The sequence below is a fragment of the Octopus bimaculoides genome, chromosome 1 (assembly GCF_001194135.2).
Source record: "Octopus bimaculoides isolate UCB-OBI-ISO-001 chromosome 1, ASM119413v2, whole genome shotgun sequence".
Classification (NCBI taxonomy): domain Eukaryota; kingdom Metazoa; phylum Mollusca; class Cephalopoda; order Octopoda; family Octopodidae; genus Octopus; species Octopus bimaculoides.
In genome coordinates this window covers 156,321,159-156,338,944 of record NC_068981.1, presented here as the reverse complement: position 1 = coordinate 156,338,944, position 17,786 = coordinate 156,321,159, and the positions used below count along the sequence as shown (strand labels likewise).

General features: G+C 34.6%; 1 protein-coding gene across 2 annotated transcripts; it reads right to left on the bottom strand.

The window, feature by feature from the left end:
- Positions 1-501: 501 nt before the first annotated feature.
- On the bottom strand, positions 502-10,017 carry LOC106868444 (zinc finger protein GLIS2). Of its 2 annotated transcripts, none has more exons than XM_014913720.2 (4): positions 9,319-10,017; positions 5,993-6,292; positions 3,910-4,028; positions 502-1,049 (listed from the first exon to the last, which is right to left on the bottom strand). In XM_014913720.2, exons 2-4 carry the CDS (start codon positions 6,259-6,261, stop codon positions 529-531), a joined length of 909 nt encoding a protein of 302 aa, XP_014769206.1. In that variant the 5' UTR covers positions 6,262-6,292; positions 9,319-10,017; the 3' UTR covers positions 502-528. The 2 variants fall into 2 exon arrangements, with proteins under 2 accessions (XP_014769206.1, XP_052827878.1); XM_052971918.1 differs by lacking the exon at positions 9,319-10,017 and adding an exon at positions 6,772-7,816.
- Between the last annotated feature and the right edge of the window lie 7,769 nt (positions 10,018-17,786).

The window sequence follows — 17,786 nt, the reverse complement described above, 5'->3', positions numbered from 1 at the left end:
AAAATAATAATAGTTGATGATTAGTATCATTTTTCCACATCATATAAATTCTAATTAACCTTTCAATCCTCCCTGCATTAAACATGTTAATTCTAACTTGACTATTTAAATAGTAGTTAAGGATTAAGAAAATTAACTTTTTCCTTAATTGGTATATTATTTAAATTGGTACAAAATTTAAGAGAAGGCTCTTACAAACAGTTACAATGGAAGATTTTAATTTGGATATGAAAACTTTAACATGAAAAACTTCGTATTATTTCAATTAAAACATGAACAACAGATGGTAAGTTTTCTATAGTGAAGGCAAGTCTACAAGATTGCTTTGGTTCTTTTAACTATTTGTTTTCCTTCACATCTCATGCCCTGGATTTCCAGCCAGTCAAGAGCCTAGGATAAGATGAGCTTCCCAATCTTGAATTACTCTTCACATATTGCAAAAAAGATAAAGTATTCAATCACCAGTGATGCATTAAAAAATAAATAAAATCTGAATAGCAATTAAAAAACAACAACAAAAGACTACTTTTATTCAGATGAAGCTTCAGAATGCATGACTGATAAGTCTAAAGGATAATCTTGACAGTCTTCAACATTTGTTTGTATCAAATTTTCAACACCTAATTCTTTTTTGTCTTGAGGAAACGTTAAGTCACAAAGGTTATTTTGGTTCTGAAATGTCACATGATTGTTTGAAAAAGAAGATAATGGACTGGAGAGGATCTTTGGACAAGGTAAATATTTATTTTGGATGCAGAAAACTGACTGATCCAAATGAGAGTCAAGTATGTAAGAGGTGGGAAATGTAAGTAATTTACTTGGGCAATGTGAAGGTTTCTCTTTTAAATGATTATTGTTGTGAAAATAATGCCCATATGTCCGTACATGTTTTCGCAGAGAGCTAGGATCTGTATATCGTTTATTACAGCCAGGTATTTTGCAAACATAAGGCTTTTCTTCCTTGTGTGTTCGTATGTGCTTGAAGCGATCACTTGAATTGGAATAAGCTTTGAGGCAACCATCAACAGGACAAGCATAAGGTTTTTCTCCTGAAAATAAAAGGAAAATCAAATATTTCATTTATAGAGTAATTACAAATAATTCAAGATAATTTAAGCTAAAACTATTTAATGCAGGGAGCATTAAAAGTAATATTATATAGCCTTAGGCCAGACTTGATCAAACAGGCTGATGATGAAAGGTGATCCTGCTGTGAGCATTCTCTCTTTTTGTGTATTTAGAATTACCATTGTTTAATGTAATCAAAGATAACTGGCTTAGAATCAGCACAATTCTTAAAGCATCAGACAGAATACCTTGCAGTATTTGTTCTAGCTCTTTGGACTGTGTTCAAATCAGATTTGAGATCACAGTGCAGAAACCTTGTGTAAGTGTTTCTAACATGTCCTTGGGTCAACCAAAAGATTGTGAGTAAAATTTGGTATTCAGAAGCGATGCAAAAGCCTATCAGAATAATTATTCCTGTGTTTGAGAGTTAGTCTAACACCATCACCTCGCCCTTGGGTCCTTTCAGTAGAGTTTGTTCATTTGCAGGCATTTGGGTCAGGGTTTTATTTAAAGATAACTTTCTCATTTCATCCTACTAGTCATAGAGGTTCTACCCTTCTTCCTTTGACAAAGCTAAATAAATTGAGATTGATGCAGTTGATGTTTGATTTGAACAGCTGTAAATCAATGTTTATGAGTAAATAATTTAAGAGGTCAATATTCAGCAAAGTAGATGATACTGGGCCTGGAGATAATGAGGGACAAGTGTGTCAGATGGTCTGGTCTTGAGTAGAGGCTGCATGGAACCAGCTAACTCTGGAAAACAGGCCCATTTCGAAGAAATGTGAGGAAAAAATTTTGCTATACTATACTGCCAAATCAGACTGGAGCCTGGTGTTGCCATCCGGTTTCACCAGTCCTCAGTCAAATCGTCCAACCCATGCTAGCATGGAAAGCGGACGTTAAACGATGATGATGATGATGATGATGATATACTGTCAAATACATCTGTAGAGTTTTCAGCAAACACTGTAAGAAATAGATAGATAAAAACATTATATCTTTACAAATGACATCTTCATAGGCAGAAGTTGAAGGACTGACCGGACAAGTTTTGGTCCTGTATTGGAATTTCATCAGCAACTGAGTACTTTCTTTAAGAGTTCAAACTGCTTGTGAACCTATTATTATTTCCTTGCAGCTAGTTCTGTTCTAAGATATTTATATAAGGACAAGATAGTCATATTTGTCTTTTATAGACACTGTTGGCTAAAATCTGTAGACATATTATATAGATTCTATGTAATACTGCATGTATAGATATATGAAAAACATCTTAATAGACAAAGAAATCAACAACTATGCAAAATTCACTCAACTTAAGCTTTTCTACAAATGCCTATCTTTTCCAGCAAAGATATCTTTGTTAACATCAAACTGGCAGTATACAAGGTAGTGGTGACATTTGCTCTCACCAGTTGCTATGTAATGTGAAGAATACACATGAGACACAAGACATGACACTAAACCTTCTACCTACAAAGCAAATAGTAGGACAGAGTGACTAAATGTGAATGTCTTACTACAAGCAAAGAACATTAGTAGTGAAGACGTGATAACCAAAGCACAGCTGAAACAGGTGGGAGACATGTCTGGCAATAGGGAAAAAGAAGAAATACAAGGATAAGTTAATGCTCACAACTGTGAATGACAGCCCAGCTTTAGCTGGAAAGACTGGCAAAAGATTACGCTGTGTGACACTCAGCTTGAACTAATGCCATAAAAACAATACAAATACGCTGACTACAACAGATGGAAACTGGTCTACACTACTAAAAATCAATAACAACCATTAACTGCCATGACCATTATGAACATGTGGTCTATAAACAAAAGTATGTTGACCCTGAACTAGTTTGTATATGCACATGCAACTCACTTCCAGATGACAGGATCAATTACAATGACGGACAGCTTAATTCATATTTCTCTTTCCATAATAACAAACTATTATGCTGTATGCAAACTTAAATATCTATAAATTGCTAAAGCAGTGTTTTTGCAGCTAGATGCTCTTCCAAATATCAAGTACACACTTGTGTAATAGAAGCTGTGTTTGTTTCTTTTTTCTTTATTGTTAAAGGAGACTGAAGAAAATAGAATTACGCATGATGGTGAGTCAGAAAGTAATGCAATTTTATTTGCATTACTTTTTGATTCACCCTCACACTTTTTATGGTTTGAATATTACTATGAAGTTAATATTTCAGCATCTAAACCTCACAGCCATTGTGTTTATGCAAAGTGAAAAGAAACTTCCAATATAACAGACTATATTAAATGCCCATGATGACAAATGAGTCGTTGATATACTTCTCTTCATGCAGCATCCACATAATGGAGATATCAACAGCATTTAACATCCACTTTCCCATGCTTACATCAATTGGATGGAATTTGTTGAAGAAGATTTTCTATGGTCAGATACCCTTATTGGTTCTGAAATAAGGTAATATTTTCCCATAACTAGACATGTTTTCCATGGAAGACTAGAAATGAACAACCTCATTTTACAACCATCACATAATGTCTAGACAAGAGTACATACAAAACCCCACCCCTGCCCCCACCCCCACACATACACACATAAAGGGCTTCTTTCAGTTTCCATCTACCAAATCCATTCACAAGGATTTGATTGACCCAAAGCCAAAGTAGAAGACAATGCCCAAGATGCTGTGCAGTGGGACTGACCCAAGACTACATGGTTGGGAAGCAAGCTTCTAAACCACACAGTCATACCTGTGCCCATAAATTAATGCTATGTGCCACAAGTGAGATATTTAATAAAATGAATAAAAAATATAAAATTTCAAAATTTCTTGATAGAAATTAACAAACCTGTATGAGACCGTTTGTGGATTTTAAGGTTCTCTAATCTAGAGAAAGACTTTCCACATAATGAACAGTTGTGTGGTTTTTCATTGGTATGAGTACGTATATGAATTAACATCTTGTATCTGAGAAAAAAGGAAAAGATACATCTTTATCAAAATCTACAACTTTCTTAGTGTAATCTTTTACTTCTTACATCATTAAAAGTCTATAAATGATAAAATGAAAAGGCTTTAAATAAATGAAGCCAGTATGCTGCACTTGATGGGTAATGTCAGTGAGCATGCATGACAGAATGTAAATGATATAAAAGAAAAACTGGGTATAAGTGGCATCAGATATAGTGTGCAAGAGAGAAGACTGCTGGTTTGGTTATGTGATGCATATGGATGAGGACAGCTGCATAAAGAAGAGCTGATCTCTCATTGTTAAGAGAACATGTGGAAGGGGTAGACCCAGGAAGATGTGGGACAAAGTAGTGAGAAACGATCTTCAGATACTGAACCTAACCGAGGAGATGACAAAGGACTGAGATTCCTGGGAATTTGCTGTGCTTGAGAAGACATGTGAAGCAAAGTAGAATCAAGCATCTGTGCTGGTACCATGTAAAAAGCACCCGTGCTGGTGCCGTGTAAAATGCACTCTTGATGGCACCATGTAAAAAGTGGCCATAATGGTGCCACATAAGAAAACACCTGTGCTGGTGCCACATAAAGAAGCACCTGTGTTGGCATCAGGCAAAAAGCACCCAGTGCACTCTGTAAGGTAATTGGCATTAAGAAGGGCATCCAGCCATAGAAACCATACCAAAACAGATAACTGGGGCCTGGTACAGTCCTCTGGCTAATTAGCTCCTGTCAAACCATCCAAACCATGCCAGCATGGAAAACGAATGTATGATGATGATGTTTATGCCATTCCAGCATGGTATAAACATGAAAACTAAAGGTAATTGTGGAAATTTCTATGCTGTTGCTTCACTTGCTCAAAATAGCAGCCTAATTTCCGTCAAAAGACACCAATTTAAAAGCAATATTGGCTGACAATGTAATCTTTGATACATTGTTTGAATATAAAGAGATTTATCACAAATGGAAAACTTTTGATTACAGCTCTGCTCAATCAAAACAAACTTGAACAGCATACAAACTAACAGATTGTAGTTTAAATGTAAAGGGCATTTGAGTTATAGAGCCAGCACATATCAAATGTAATACACTGCTAATGATCTTATATATTTTTACTTATTACTACAAATTACATTGTATCAGACAGTATTACAAGTGAAACAAACTATCTTCTTTATGAAATGTAATGTGTCTTGAATGGTACAACAATGCAGGGTGGACTATAATAACTTATAAATAATTTAATTATTCATAGTCTAATATAATATTTCAGAATATAAAAATTCCATCTTCAGATATTGCTATAACAGTGACTCCATTACAACCTAGCAATATCTGAAGAAATAATTTTTATATTCAGAAATATTATATTAGACTATGAATAATTAAATTATTTGTAACAATTATAAGAATGAACTCGGCATTGTTGTGCCATTCAAGACATGTTACATTTCCTAAACAATACACAATGCTTCCAGCGAACTACAATACTCTCTAATATCTTCTTTATGCTAAACATACTCGTTAACCCTTTAACATCTATATTACCCTATCAAATGTAATGCTTATTCATTCACATTGTTTTGAATTAATTTTACATCACCATGTAACTTCAAGATTTCGATGATGTGGTTATTTAGTTTTATAATGACATTGTTAGGTAGGTGTGAGATGTCAAACCAGGTTAGTTTGAAGATAAAACAGATAGAATATCTGAGCCAGATACGATCGGTTTAAATACTAAATGGTTAATGAACGTCTTCATGGTCAATTAACATGCTAAAAATAGCAATCAAAACTCTCTTGAATCACACTTAATCATTTTAACAAAAAGGAAAGTAGACTTTAGACAATTTGGCCCTAGATATCCTTAAACAGATCAAAGGCCAGCTTGATCAAGTCTGATCAGGGCTAAATAACAACAAAATAACCTTTGATGTATTATATTGAAAGAACTTTACCTGGAATTAAAGCCTTTGCCATGACGGAGACAGTCTGTCCACTTGCACTGGTACTCTATATCAGATTGTTCCATACGTACATGTTGTTCATTGACATGATGGACTAGTTTATCCAAGAAAACAAATTTTTTGTCACACTCAGCCCAATGGCACTCAAATGGACCACTAGAAATAGCAGAAAGTATTCTTTGTGGATCACTGCTTGAGTTGGAATAATGCATTTTTACCAAAGATGGGAAGAACTTCAAAGGGAAAGTGGAGCTTGGCATATTTCAAACGAAGAATCTCATTGTAGTTGTTCTGCAACATAATTTAAATAAATATTATTTTGTGGAAAACTTTACATGAGAGAATAAATTTATTTTAAATGACAGTGTTGAGATGTCTTAGAAAGTTAAAGAAGTGATTTTAAATTCTCAAACTACCCCTATTTCTGAAAAATAGGGGTAGTTTATCCTGTTCAGGCTATATTATTAGCATTATCCTGTGTTTGAGAATATATATATATATATATATATATATATATATATATATATAGTTAAGGTGGAATCAGAGGTCACCAGTTTAACGGTTGTTGCTGCAGATGTGCAAGATGGAAGAAGAACAGTGATTGAAGTTGTAAAGAAATACTTATTTACCATTACTTTGTATAATGCTATGCCTTGATGGGCAGGTGTGTGTATCATATAAAAAACAATAGAGTTATCTTTTCTTGTATGCTGTTGCTGTTTATAGAAGATAGAGTGAATGTTAAGTGTAGGAAGTCTATAAAATGATACCTTCATTGTGCCTGATATTTAAACAGCAGTGGTGTTGAGATAAGACACTATCATAGTTGACATTCTCACTGTAAGCCTTCTTTCAGTTGAATTATCTCAGTAATTGTATTCTGTCTGTGGTTGCTTCTGTGTCATCTCCTTTTTGCCAACTAACTTTTTCCTACAGTGTTCTAGTATTTATAATTATACAAACTAGTTAGGATAGATATATCGTTGAGAACAATGAATTTCGTCGGAGCTCTGTTATCTCTATTCTAACTTTTGGTGAAATAGAAGAGGTTAGAAGGGTCAAGTGGCAAAGATATTATTCTGCTTAGTGAAGGCATCTGGTAAATGTAACTGCTGTCACACAGAGAAAAACTACTGTTTTACCATGAGAAAAGTGTTGTTTAACTGTTAAGTGAAATTTGGCGATCGATGATTGAATCCACTACATCAGTCCCCCTCTAGAGAGGTTCCAGGAAAAGGAAACGAATGATCGAGGAAGGGAAAGAAATGCATAGCTGAGGAAAAATTTGTTATTATTCGATCCTTTCACCTGCACAATTTTCACTGAGAAAAAGAAAAAAAAAAACCCTCGGATTTTTTGCGTGGGATCAAGTACCCTGACCTTGTAATATGATGCAAACTCCTTATTTTTGTTTTAGGAGGGGGTTGGGTGGGGAATTGCGGAAAATTCACCGGAGTCCACTTCAATTCGTCTTAACTTTCAAAGAAAATGGATATTTTTTAATGAAATTCTCTACAAATATGTTTCGGACTATGTAGATTCTGAAGACATAGGAATCTTTTTTTTGGGGGGGGGGACAATTGGGGTTATTTCTGAGAACTGTTCCCCACTCTGGGTTGTTTCGGAACAAGTCGTCCATGTTTCATTTTCTCCGTTTTGAGCTTCCATAGATTTCTACCACACACACACACACACACATATATACATGTAATTAGAAAAGTTGAAATGGGAATTATTCCATTCAATATCATGTCTATTATAGAGATTATGTAGGTACTACTAAAGCAGCACGGTCCCGAACGCGCAGTCCGCGCTAGCTAGTCGTGAGTGGTCGATCCTAACCCTAACCCTAACCCGCGTGTGCAAATGAATACATGTTTAGGGTTAGGGTTAGGATCGACCACTCACGACTAGCTAGCGCGGACGGGACCGTGCTGCTTTAGTAGTACCCATTATGTAACAAATTATAGGTCACACTTCTATATTTAACGGTGCGTGTATATTCCTTATTTTTGCTTCTGGTGTCTTCTGCCTTTCTATTAGAAATGTTTACACCAGGGAATTTACTTGAAGTGGAAAAAAATCGTATGCAACAGATAAGTCGCCTTAACATATTTCTGTATACTAGACCTTTAGCTCTTATTTTTAGCATAAGTTTTCTGGGGAGGGCTTTGTTTGCTTTTATAGCCCATTTGTTGCTTCAGTAGAAATCTACGGATGCACAATCGCACAAAACGGACAAAATGAAACAAATATGGACTTATTCCGAAACACCCCCGAGTGGGGAACGGTTCTCAAAATAACCCCCAATTGTTTTCCCCAAAAATTCCTATGTCCTCAGAATCTACATAGTGCGAGGTATATTTGTAGAGGATTTCATTAAAAAGTATCCATTTTCTTGAAAGTTAAGGCGAATTGGACTGCAGTGAATTTTCCGAAATCCCCACCCCATCTCTCCTAAAACATGTTCCCCAAAAACTTTTGTATATTCGGAATCTACATGATAAAACACATATTCGTAGAAAATTTCATTAAAAAAGTATTCATTTTTCTGAAAGTTATGATCATCCAAAATCGGTGAGGGGGGGGGGGCAAAAATCTGTAGTTATGCCGTGTTACCTATAACGTACAGAATTTGTTTACGTTACCCTCCCACAAAATATCATTTTGTTCATCAAGGAAAGAAAATTAAAAAAACAGAAAATACAAACAGAGGTTTTAGATTTTATATTATTTATCAACAACAAATTCTGGATTCTGTTTAATTTGACCAAGAGTACATCAAACACTCAGTGTAGACTTTTGTAAACCAAACTACAGAAAAGTTGAAATTGGACTTTTATTAGCTGAACATAACTTATAATTACAAATATACGGCGCAGTCAACCAAAGCGTTAATTAAGCAAATGCGACTTAAGATTATATAGAAATTAAAAGGGATATTTTTTTTTTTATTTTAAATATGCCGAAAATTTATTAATTTGGCTCCACTGAAATTAATTTGATGAGAAATAACGAGTGGGCTTAGTAAATTCAGAAACGTCACAGTGGTTGCCGAGAGAACGATGGAAGAAAAAAGAATTAAAAGAAAAAAATACGATCAAGAAGTTTATAGACATTCTGATATCACTGACATAGATAGTTTAAGTAGTATAAGAAATTTTTTGAAAGACTCCTTTTTAATAGGAGAAATACAGAAAACTGCGTTAAACATTTTCAACGAGGAAAATGTTTTTAGTTAACACCGGTAATGGATAAACTTTCAATACAAACAATAAAATATTCTGATATCATTCTATCCATTTATACATAAATACCTTTTAATAGCACCATTAAATACTCCTTTCTTTTGTGTGTTTAGACTGTGATATTAGCTGTGCGTTTTAGAAACAACATTATACTGAAACCGTTTGAAAATGGTTAGCGCCACTCCATGACCATATATGGTGCATCGGGTGATGTGATTATAGTTTCTTATAATTTCGTAAAACCTTTTGCGCAAAAATTTCGCCGAGCACTGGTGAATTTTAACGTCTTTTTAAAGTTTATTTATTTGCATAAATAGTATACATGCAAAATATACCGAAATAAATACTATGCAAAAATAAATAGAGCAACTATTTTGAGCAGCGTTTTTTTTTGTTTTTGTTTATGACTGCAGTGTTTGTTTATGGTCCTTGTTTCTAAGGATTTGGTCGTAAATTATCAACTGAATTAACCCGTTAAATTAAATTTTGTTTACACTTTTCAGTAGGCTTGAGAAGAGTTTATATATGCAAAGAGTAGAGTACCACTCTTAAGAATTTAAGCAGAGTGGATAAGAAACTTTTTATAAAACGATGTTACTGTTGAGAATCAGAAAGTTTGGATTGTTATACTACCAAAACAAAAGATTTGAGTTCAGTATTTTTGTCAGATATAATAGCTGAAAAAAGTAACTAATTCTTGTGAGTTAATAAGTAGAAATCAAGCTATTACAACTAATGGAGAGGTATTTGAATCAAATCATCGAAGTTATTATTTTGGAATCAATTGCAAAAGTGCTCCAATATCTTGAGAGATTGAAGGAAGAGTTTATATCACGTGCTTGTTATGGCGTGAGCAAAATTTAAGTTACCATTAACATAGTTAATGTTGGGAACCTTAAACAATTTAACAAGAAATGATTATCTGATGAGGAAAAAATAATATTAATTGGATCTTTTTTAAAACGGGGGCCACATTTTTCATTAACGAAACACTTTGAAACTTGGAACACTGGTAGAATGTGTCATATAAAACATATTTTTCTCTTAGTCTTCTTAAAAAAAAAAGAAATCCATAAGTTATTCCATGTTAAAGTTGTCGTATTTCTGTAATTTCAACCAATCACTGACGTCCATTCAGCCGATATACATTAAGTGCCGACTACATAAACAAACGATTCTGAAACAATTAACCCTAACCCTAACGTTAGGGTTAGGGTTAAAGCAAATTTAAAATGAAAAAGCAAATAAAACGAAGGTATGGAGATTAAATACGCTTTACATCGCTTAATCAGCCAAAGGAGTAAATCTAAACAACTGAATACTTGTCAGTGATTGGTTGAAATTATCGAAATAAGACAATTTTTTACATGAAATAAATTCGAATACAAAAATATTTTTCTGTTCTATAACACAAAATAGATAAGTATACGAAGTTTGAAAGTCTTTCCATACCAAAAACACTACGTAAAACATTAATGAAAAATGTGGTCCCCGTTTTAAAATAGATCCCATTAATTAGTTTATTTCAGCAAGTATAGGTGGCTACTCCAGATATGTATTGGCTATATTATATCCTCCTCAGTGAAGTATAGACTTCATCGTATTTGCCAAAGTGGCGATGAAATAATTTTAAAGAGAATGTTTAAGTTTGTTCACTGATTGATTAAGAAAATTGCTGGTTAATAAATGTCATTCATACAACAAACAATTGGCTATTAAGGAGACCACAGAGAGAAATATCAGACTATAATGGTTTTGCTATTAAAATGCCTGCTTCTCAACCACATAGTTAAGGTTTCTTCTCACTGCGTATTTGGGAAAATGTCTTGTCACACACTTAGGTTGATCAATGCTTTGTGAATGAAATTTGATAGACAGAAACAGTTATGAAACCTTGTCGTGTGTGTGTAAGCACTGTTATATTTATAATGTGCACTCTTTTCATTATATATATATATCAATATCTATTTTGGAGTAGTGTCTCATTGGATACATAGTGAGTATACAACACCTGAGGGATTTTCCACCTGCTTTTGCATTTTCTTTATATGTTTTGGTAACTATCTTATTTCATTACCTTTTTACTTGTTTCAGTCATTAGACTGTGGCCATACTGGGGCACTGCTCTGAAGAACACACGTTTGTGTGTGTATCAAAATACAGGTGAGGATATAAACCTCGGAGAGATAAAAATATCCAAGATTAAACTGATTGAATACCTAGCAATATGGGCACATACATATATATTATTAATATTATAAGGTCTGGTCTTGTCAATGTATTAATAAACTTTTATTAATCTTATCTCCATCTTCTCTCTTGATTTCCTTCATTGGACACGAAACTCGGCTTTCTTTTCAGTGGGACAGCTGCAGAAGTTCTTAGCAGTTAACAGTTTTGACTTTTACTTGTTTCAGTCATTAGACTGTGCAAACAACTATCCAGAGATTTGTTTTACCCAAGAAGTAGATAAAATAAATACCATAATATACAGGTGTCAATACAGCAAGCTTTACATCATCATCATCTTCATTTGGTATCTGTGTTCCATGCTGGCTGGTCTGCTTTCAATTCAAGAAATTAGTATTTTTTTAATATTGAGTAACATCTTAGTAACTAACTTAGAGAACTGATGCACTCTCTTATATAAATCAGGGGTCCCCAAACTTTTTAGACCATTGACTCCTTCATGGAATCCTTGACCCCCCTCATCAACCTCCAGGCATGTACAAGAAAATAAATAAATAATAACTAAGTAGATGTGGAGTTTCAGGTATTAATCGACCCCTTGAATAGTCCTATCGACCCCCAGGGGTCAATATTGACCACTTTCAAGACCCCTGATATAAATCTTCATTCCTATACATCATCAAGTCAAGGTAAATGGGGCAATTTGGCTATCATGATAGCTCTTTCATAGCGGGAACAGAGTACCAGGTGGTTGCAACGCCTATCTTTAAATGTACCCATCCTGCTTCTTGGATGACAGAATGCTAATATACTGCAAAGTTAACTCAAGCGGTTGCTTTACTTATTTTCAGCTGAGTGGACTTGAGCAATATGAAATGAAGTGCTTTGCTCAAGGATATAACATGTCACCCAGTTCAAGAATTGAACCCACAATTGTAACATCTTGAGCCAAACATCGTAACCATTAGATCCCAGGCTTTCACTAATACATCAATTACAGCCATAACCATAGTCTTTCTCCCATTTTTTTAATGCTTTAATCAAAATAGGAAAGACAGTGTCTATGAACTTTTCTGTGAGTTGGGGAAGAGAGGAAGTTATCCTTAGGGGCATAGGTTTAGACCATCGTGGAACATGTTAGTTTATTGGTTTTTAGCCTATCAACATACTGTATGTTCAAGGTGGCTGACAGAAGTAGTTGTGATTATACATTACTTTTCTCTAATGGTAACGTGAGAGGAATTGCAGGATCAGAGCAAAGGCTATGTTCACTCAATAGAACAGTGATGTCAAGCTACCTTCTGAATGATAACGAATACCTAACCTAAATTCTTGCAACTTAGTGAACTCTGCTAAAGACACTTAAGGGCTGGGTTGTGGAGTCATGTGGCTTAGCAATTAGGATGTTGGACTCATGATTGTAAAATTGTGGTTTCAATTCCTGGCCTGGGCAACGCATTGTGTTCTTAAGCAAAACACTTCATTTCGTGTTGCCCCAGTCCACTCAGCTGGCAAAAATGAATAACCCTGCGATGGACAAGCATCTCGTTCAAGTGGGGAATATATATACCATGAAACCAGCCCTTCTGAGTTGGAATGATTTGAGAAGGTAACTTTACCTTTACCTTTAAGGGCCAGGTTCATCTTACAGAATTCCACACTCTTTCTGTCTATTGAATTTTAATCACAAGGCTTTGGGCAACACACAGTTATGGTAGAAGGTAACTGACTAAAGTACTGAATCTAAAATCACAAAACTGCAAAGCAAACTTTTTAACCATACAACTATTCCCAGTTCAGAAATACAGCTGAATGTATATATATATATATATTTTACGTAGTACATTCACATGACAACAATATCCAGTCAAGGCTTGAGAAAGATTAATCTCTTATGAAAACATATCCAAATTAGAGTAAGTATCACCTTGCTTGGAAACAGCTAAATGTTTGAGACAGGAACAGCATTTGACCACATGAAATGAATCCTGTCTAAGTCACACAAGTATATAAAAATAGATGGTGAAAAGATGATGGTGATGATAAGGCTAATGATTCAGTAATAGGGTGCCTAAAGACAGTAGGGAAATAGGGTAAAAGTTTACGGAATTTTTATACATTTAACAATACAGAGACAATTAGAATAGGTTATTGATGACTTCCATCTCTCAGCATACTTTTGGCAACTCATTTATTCACAAGTTCCATACATGAAGTGTTAAAGAGTTAGCAGAAATAATGAGAATAAAATGTAAACATCTGTAGCGATAAGTGAGTCTGTAACAATGTAATCAATTAAAAAAATATTTGCCATTTAAATCCTTATATTATTGAACAACACTATTGAAATAATGTAATGGAAATAAAACTACTCTAGTTTAACTCTGAAGGTCATCTGGAAATATATAAATCTATAAATCTGAATTGTCTGTATATATTATCTTGTATTCAGAAACTACAAAATGATCATCCACAAAACTATTATTATTCAGCATCTCATGGGGAAAGCAACCAAATCTCCCTCAAACCACACCCTACTATCTGTTAACAGAAGAATTTGAGAGAGACAGGGGTGAATTGGTAGTGTCAGTAATAAAAGAATTACATTAATTTGTACAAGTGTCAGTATATGGAACGTTTGAAAATATGTGTGTGATGCCAAACTCTTGGTTTTTCTCCCTCCTTCAGTCTCTCTCTGAAAAAGTGGAAGAGAGAGAGAGAGAGAGAGAGAGAGAGAGAGAGAGAGAGAGAGAGAGACCCACATCCAAAATCTACTAGCTTGAATAATAGAAGACATAGATAATACTTTGTGGGATGGTAATAGTTTGAAGGTCTTCTAACCATAGGTTTGATCCATTAGGTTTTTTCTGAGACTAAACAACAACTACAACATAATGATGAAATCATTAAAAGAATACAGAATTATCAACAACTTTTAAATATATCCCTTAAATATCACAGAGTATAAGTAACAATAACTGATATTTATATTTGTCTTTTGAAGGCATTAAAATGATGTCATATTAAAGGAAGGTTGATTTTAATAATGTGCTCTTATTGCACATACCAACATCATTATAAAGCAGATAAATCAATCATTATATCAAACATAGACGTCTACATAAGCAAATCAGGTTTCAGAGAATCTTGATAAAATAATGGAACTTTTACATCAGACCTGATAGACATGACAACTAAATACATCTCCTTCACATCATCCCTATTGGTTTGGCATTCATTCATTCACTCACTCATTTGCTTGTGTGAGTATGCATGTATGTACATGTGTGTATATACATGTCTATATGTTTGTGCTGACAAACTGACACTCAGTAAACAACTGGTGTTTGTTTATGCCCCTGTAACTTAGTGGTTGAAAAAATGAGCAAGAAAATAAATACCAAATAAAAAATAACACTAAACACTTCAGGGCAGCAACAGCATGGCTGCAGTCCAATGACTGAAACAAGTAAAAGAATAAAAGAATGCAAGAATAACAGTCACAAAACAATCATCACATCATCATCATTTAGCATCTGCTGTCCATGCTGGCATGGGTTGGATGGTTTGACTCAAACTGGTAAGCTAGAGGGCTACATCAGGTTCCAGTCTGATTTGGCATGATTTCTATGGCTGGGATGCCCTTCCTAATGCCAACCACTCCAAGCATGTGATGGGTACTTTTTACATGCCAGTACGTGACATTGGCACTGGCCATGACTACGGTTTATACTTTCCAGCTTTAAGCATCATCTATTTTGTAAAGCACATTATGAATTTGATAAATGTATTGCTTGCAAATTTTTATATGAAAGAAACATCTCATAAAAAGTTTATTTTATTTTTTTTTTTTGTAAAATTTTATATTACACTTGATGAACAAAAGTATTGATAGTTGCAGTTTCCCAACACCTCATTAACTGCATTTCTGACAAGAGCTAAAGGAGTAGCTATGCAAATTGATGCAGAACAAACATTACAAGACACCATTCAAAGAACACTAGCTTTTTGCTATCCTTAGTGATGTTTACATTCATCACAATATGAAAAGATATACTTTTATGTGCACATAACATTCTTCCAGTATAATTATACATACACACTCTGTATTCTTCCAGTTTCTGTCAATGTAATTCTGTTCATGGTGAGTAAATGAACCTGAGACAACAATAGATGATACCTGCCCAAGGTACCAAGCAGTGCAATAAAACCTGAAACAAAGATGTAGAAATGCAAACTTCTTAAGCAAACAACTTTGTTTGCATAATATTAGTTTCAAATTTTGGCACAATGCAGGCAATTTCAGTGGGAGTGGGGATAAGTCAACTACACTGACTCTGAAAGGATGAAAGGCAAAGTTTACCTCAGTGGTATTTGAACTTAGAATGTAAAAGACAGATGAAACACTAAGCATTTTACCTGGTGTGCTAACGTTTCCAACAGCTTGCCACCTTACTTTATGTACATAACAATAATTTTTTATTTCATTTTTGTATTTGGTTTGCAAGATTCTTTATGTGAATTTGTGTGTTGAAGCATATTTTATTGTGTCTGGGGAGAGTCATTCTCTTTTAGTGCTTTATTATTTAACACACTCACCAGTTCAATTTCCACTCATTTAGTTATTTATTTTTCCTAAAATTTTCATTGCGTCTTCCAACCTTTTCAATAGTTGCTGACTGTCTGTTATCAGAGCTGCGTTCTTTTTGTTTGTTTGTTTGTGCGCATGTGTATACACATATGTATGTTTGTGCGTGTATGCATATATATATATATATATATATATATATATATATATGCATGTGTGTACGTTTGTATGTATTCTGCATATCTATGTGTGTGTCTGTGTATGGGTTTATGAGACTATGTATGTGCGTCTGTTATGTATGGATGTATGTCTCCATGTGTCCTTGTGTGTGTGTGTATATATGGTCATGTGTTTCGGTCTTCATTTGTGTATGTGTGAACTTATTTATCTACCTGTTTACTTACATATCCATCTACCTACACACACACAAACATATGTCTACCTAACAGCCTACTAACAACTCTACCTGTGTATATATAAACTGTAGGTATTGGGGTCTGACTACGTTCTATGCATATTTCCTATTTACTACTGAGGATGTACTCCTCTATTTGTCTGAGTGTTGGGTCCTTCGAAAGCTTGGATAAAATGCAGATGTCAAGTTGACCCAGTGTACATCCATGTCGGTAGAGTATAGAGGACTGTTTTTTGTCGTCATATTGTCTCAAATGTTCATTTAGTCTCTCTACAATGCTTCTAGATGTCTCACCTATGTATATCATGTTCTTGTCTTTACAAGCACCCTTTATGCACCTTATGCTGTAGAACACATTTCTAGTTCTACAGTTAATGCCAGGGTTAAATCTTACATATTATGCAGTTGTCACTGGTGCATGTTGTATTCTCAAAGGAGTATGTCCTACATAGTTGTGATCTGATGGAGCTCCCTGGCTTTTCAACGATCTTAATATTAAGTTTGGCCTCCTTCAGAGCTTTCCTAAACCTTTGGGCTAGTTCTCCATGGGCAGCAGCCTCTACAAAAATTACTTTTTGATATTTGTCAGTCTTGTACCACGTGTTGACCCTGTTTCCTTTGTGACAAACTCTTTGTATCCTATTCCAGTCTTTACTTCTATATGTAGAGCAGGTACCGTTGGTTTCATTACATATAATGCTATCTAACTTCTTTCTAGTTCCCCTGTATACTCGAACCCTATTTTTCTAATCATATCCAGAGAATTGCATGAAGTTCTGTACATGTTTCTTTATTTCATAGGGTTTGCATAGCGGGGACACATTGTTCATTATCCTAACTAAGCCTGCCATCAGTATGTTGATTTTCATGTTTTGTGACAAAGCTGAGTTCTTGTGAACAACATATTTAGAAGCTATGGGCTTCATGTAATAGGAGTGGAGGAGCTGCACTCTGTTGTTCAGTCTTTAACTAAAGTTCAGTATCAAGGACAGGGAGTTTATTGTTAGGGTGTCTAGTCTGGTAATCTATAGTTACCTTGATACTTTGGTGGATGGAGTTAGCTACATGCTGGATACCCTCCATTGTGCTCCTCTCGGTTTCAACATAACAGTTATTAGAGTTTGTCCTAACTAGAATATTAATGTCATCTATATACCTACAGTAAAGCAAAACAGTTGTGGATTGTTCTGCTAAGGATTGTTTAAGTTTTCTGTCTCATCAGGTCATGAAGAGGCCAGCCACACCAACACCAATGGCTACATCTTGAACCTGCATGTATAGATTCCTGTTAAACTTTACTATGTGGTTCTTATGCTAGCCCCTATTGCATGTGCAGTCATTCTT

Coding starts and splice junctions, on each gene's coding strand:
- LOC106868444 (XM_014913720.2), bottom strand. CDS start 6,261: ATGCCAAGCTCCACTTTCCCTTTGAAGTTCTTCCCATCTTTGGTAAAA. Junction 4,029..5,992: donor GGCAAAGGCTTTAATTCCAG/GTAAAGTTCTTT, acceptor CTTTTTTCTCAG/ATACAAGATGTTAATTCATA. Junction 1,050..3,909: donor CCACAAACGGTCTCATACAG/GTTTGTTAATTT, acceptor TTTTATTTTCAG/GAGAAAAACCTTATGCTTGT.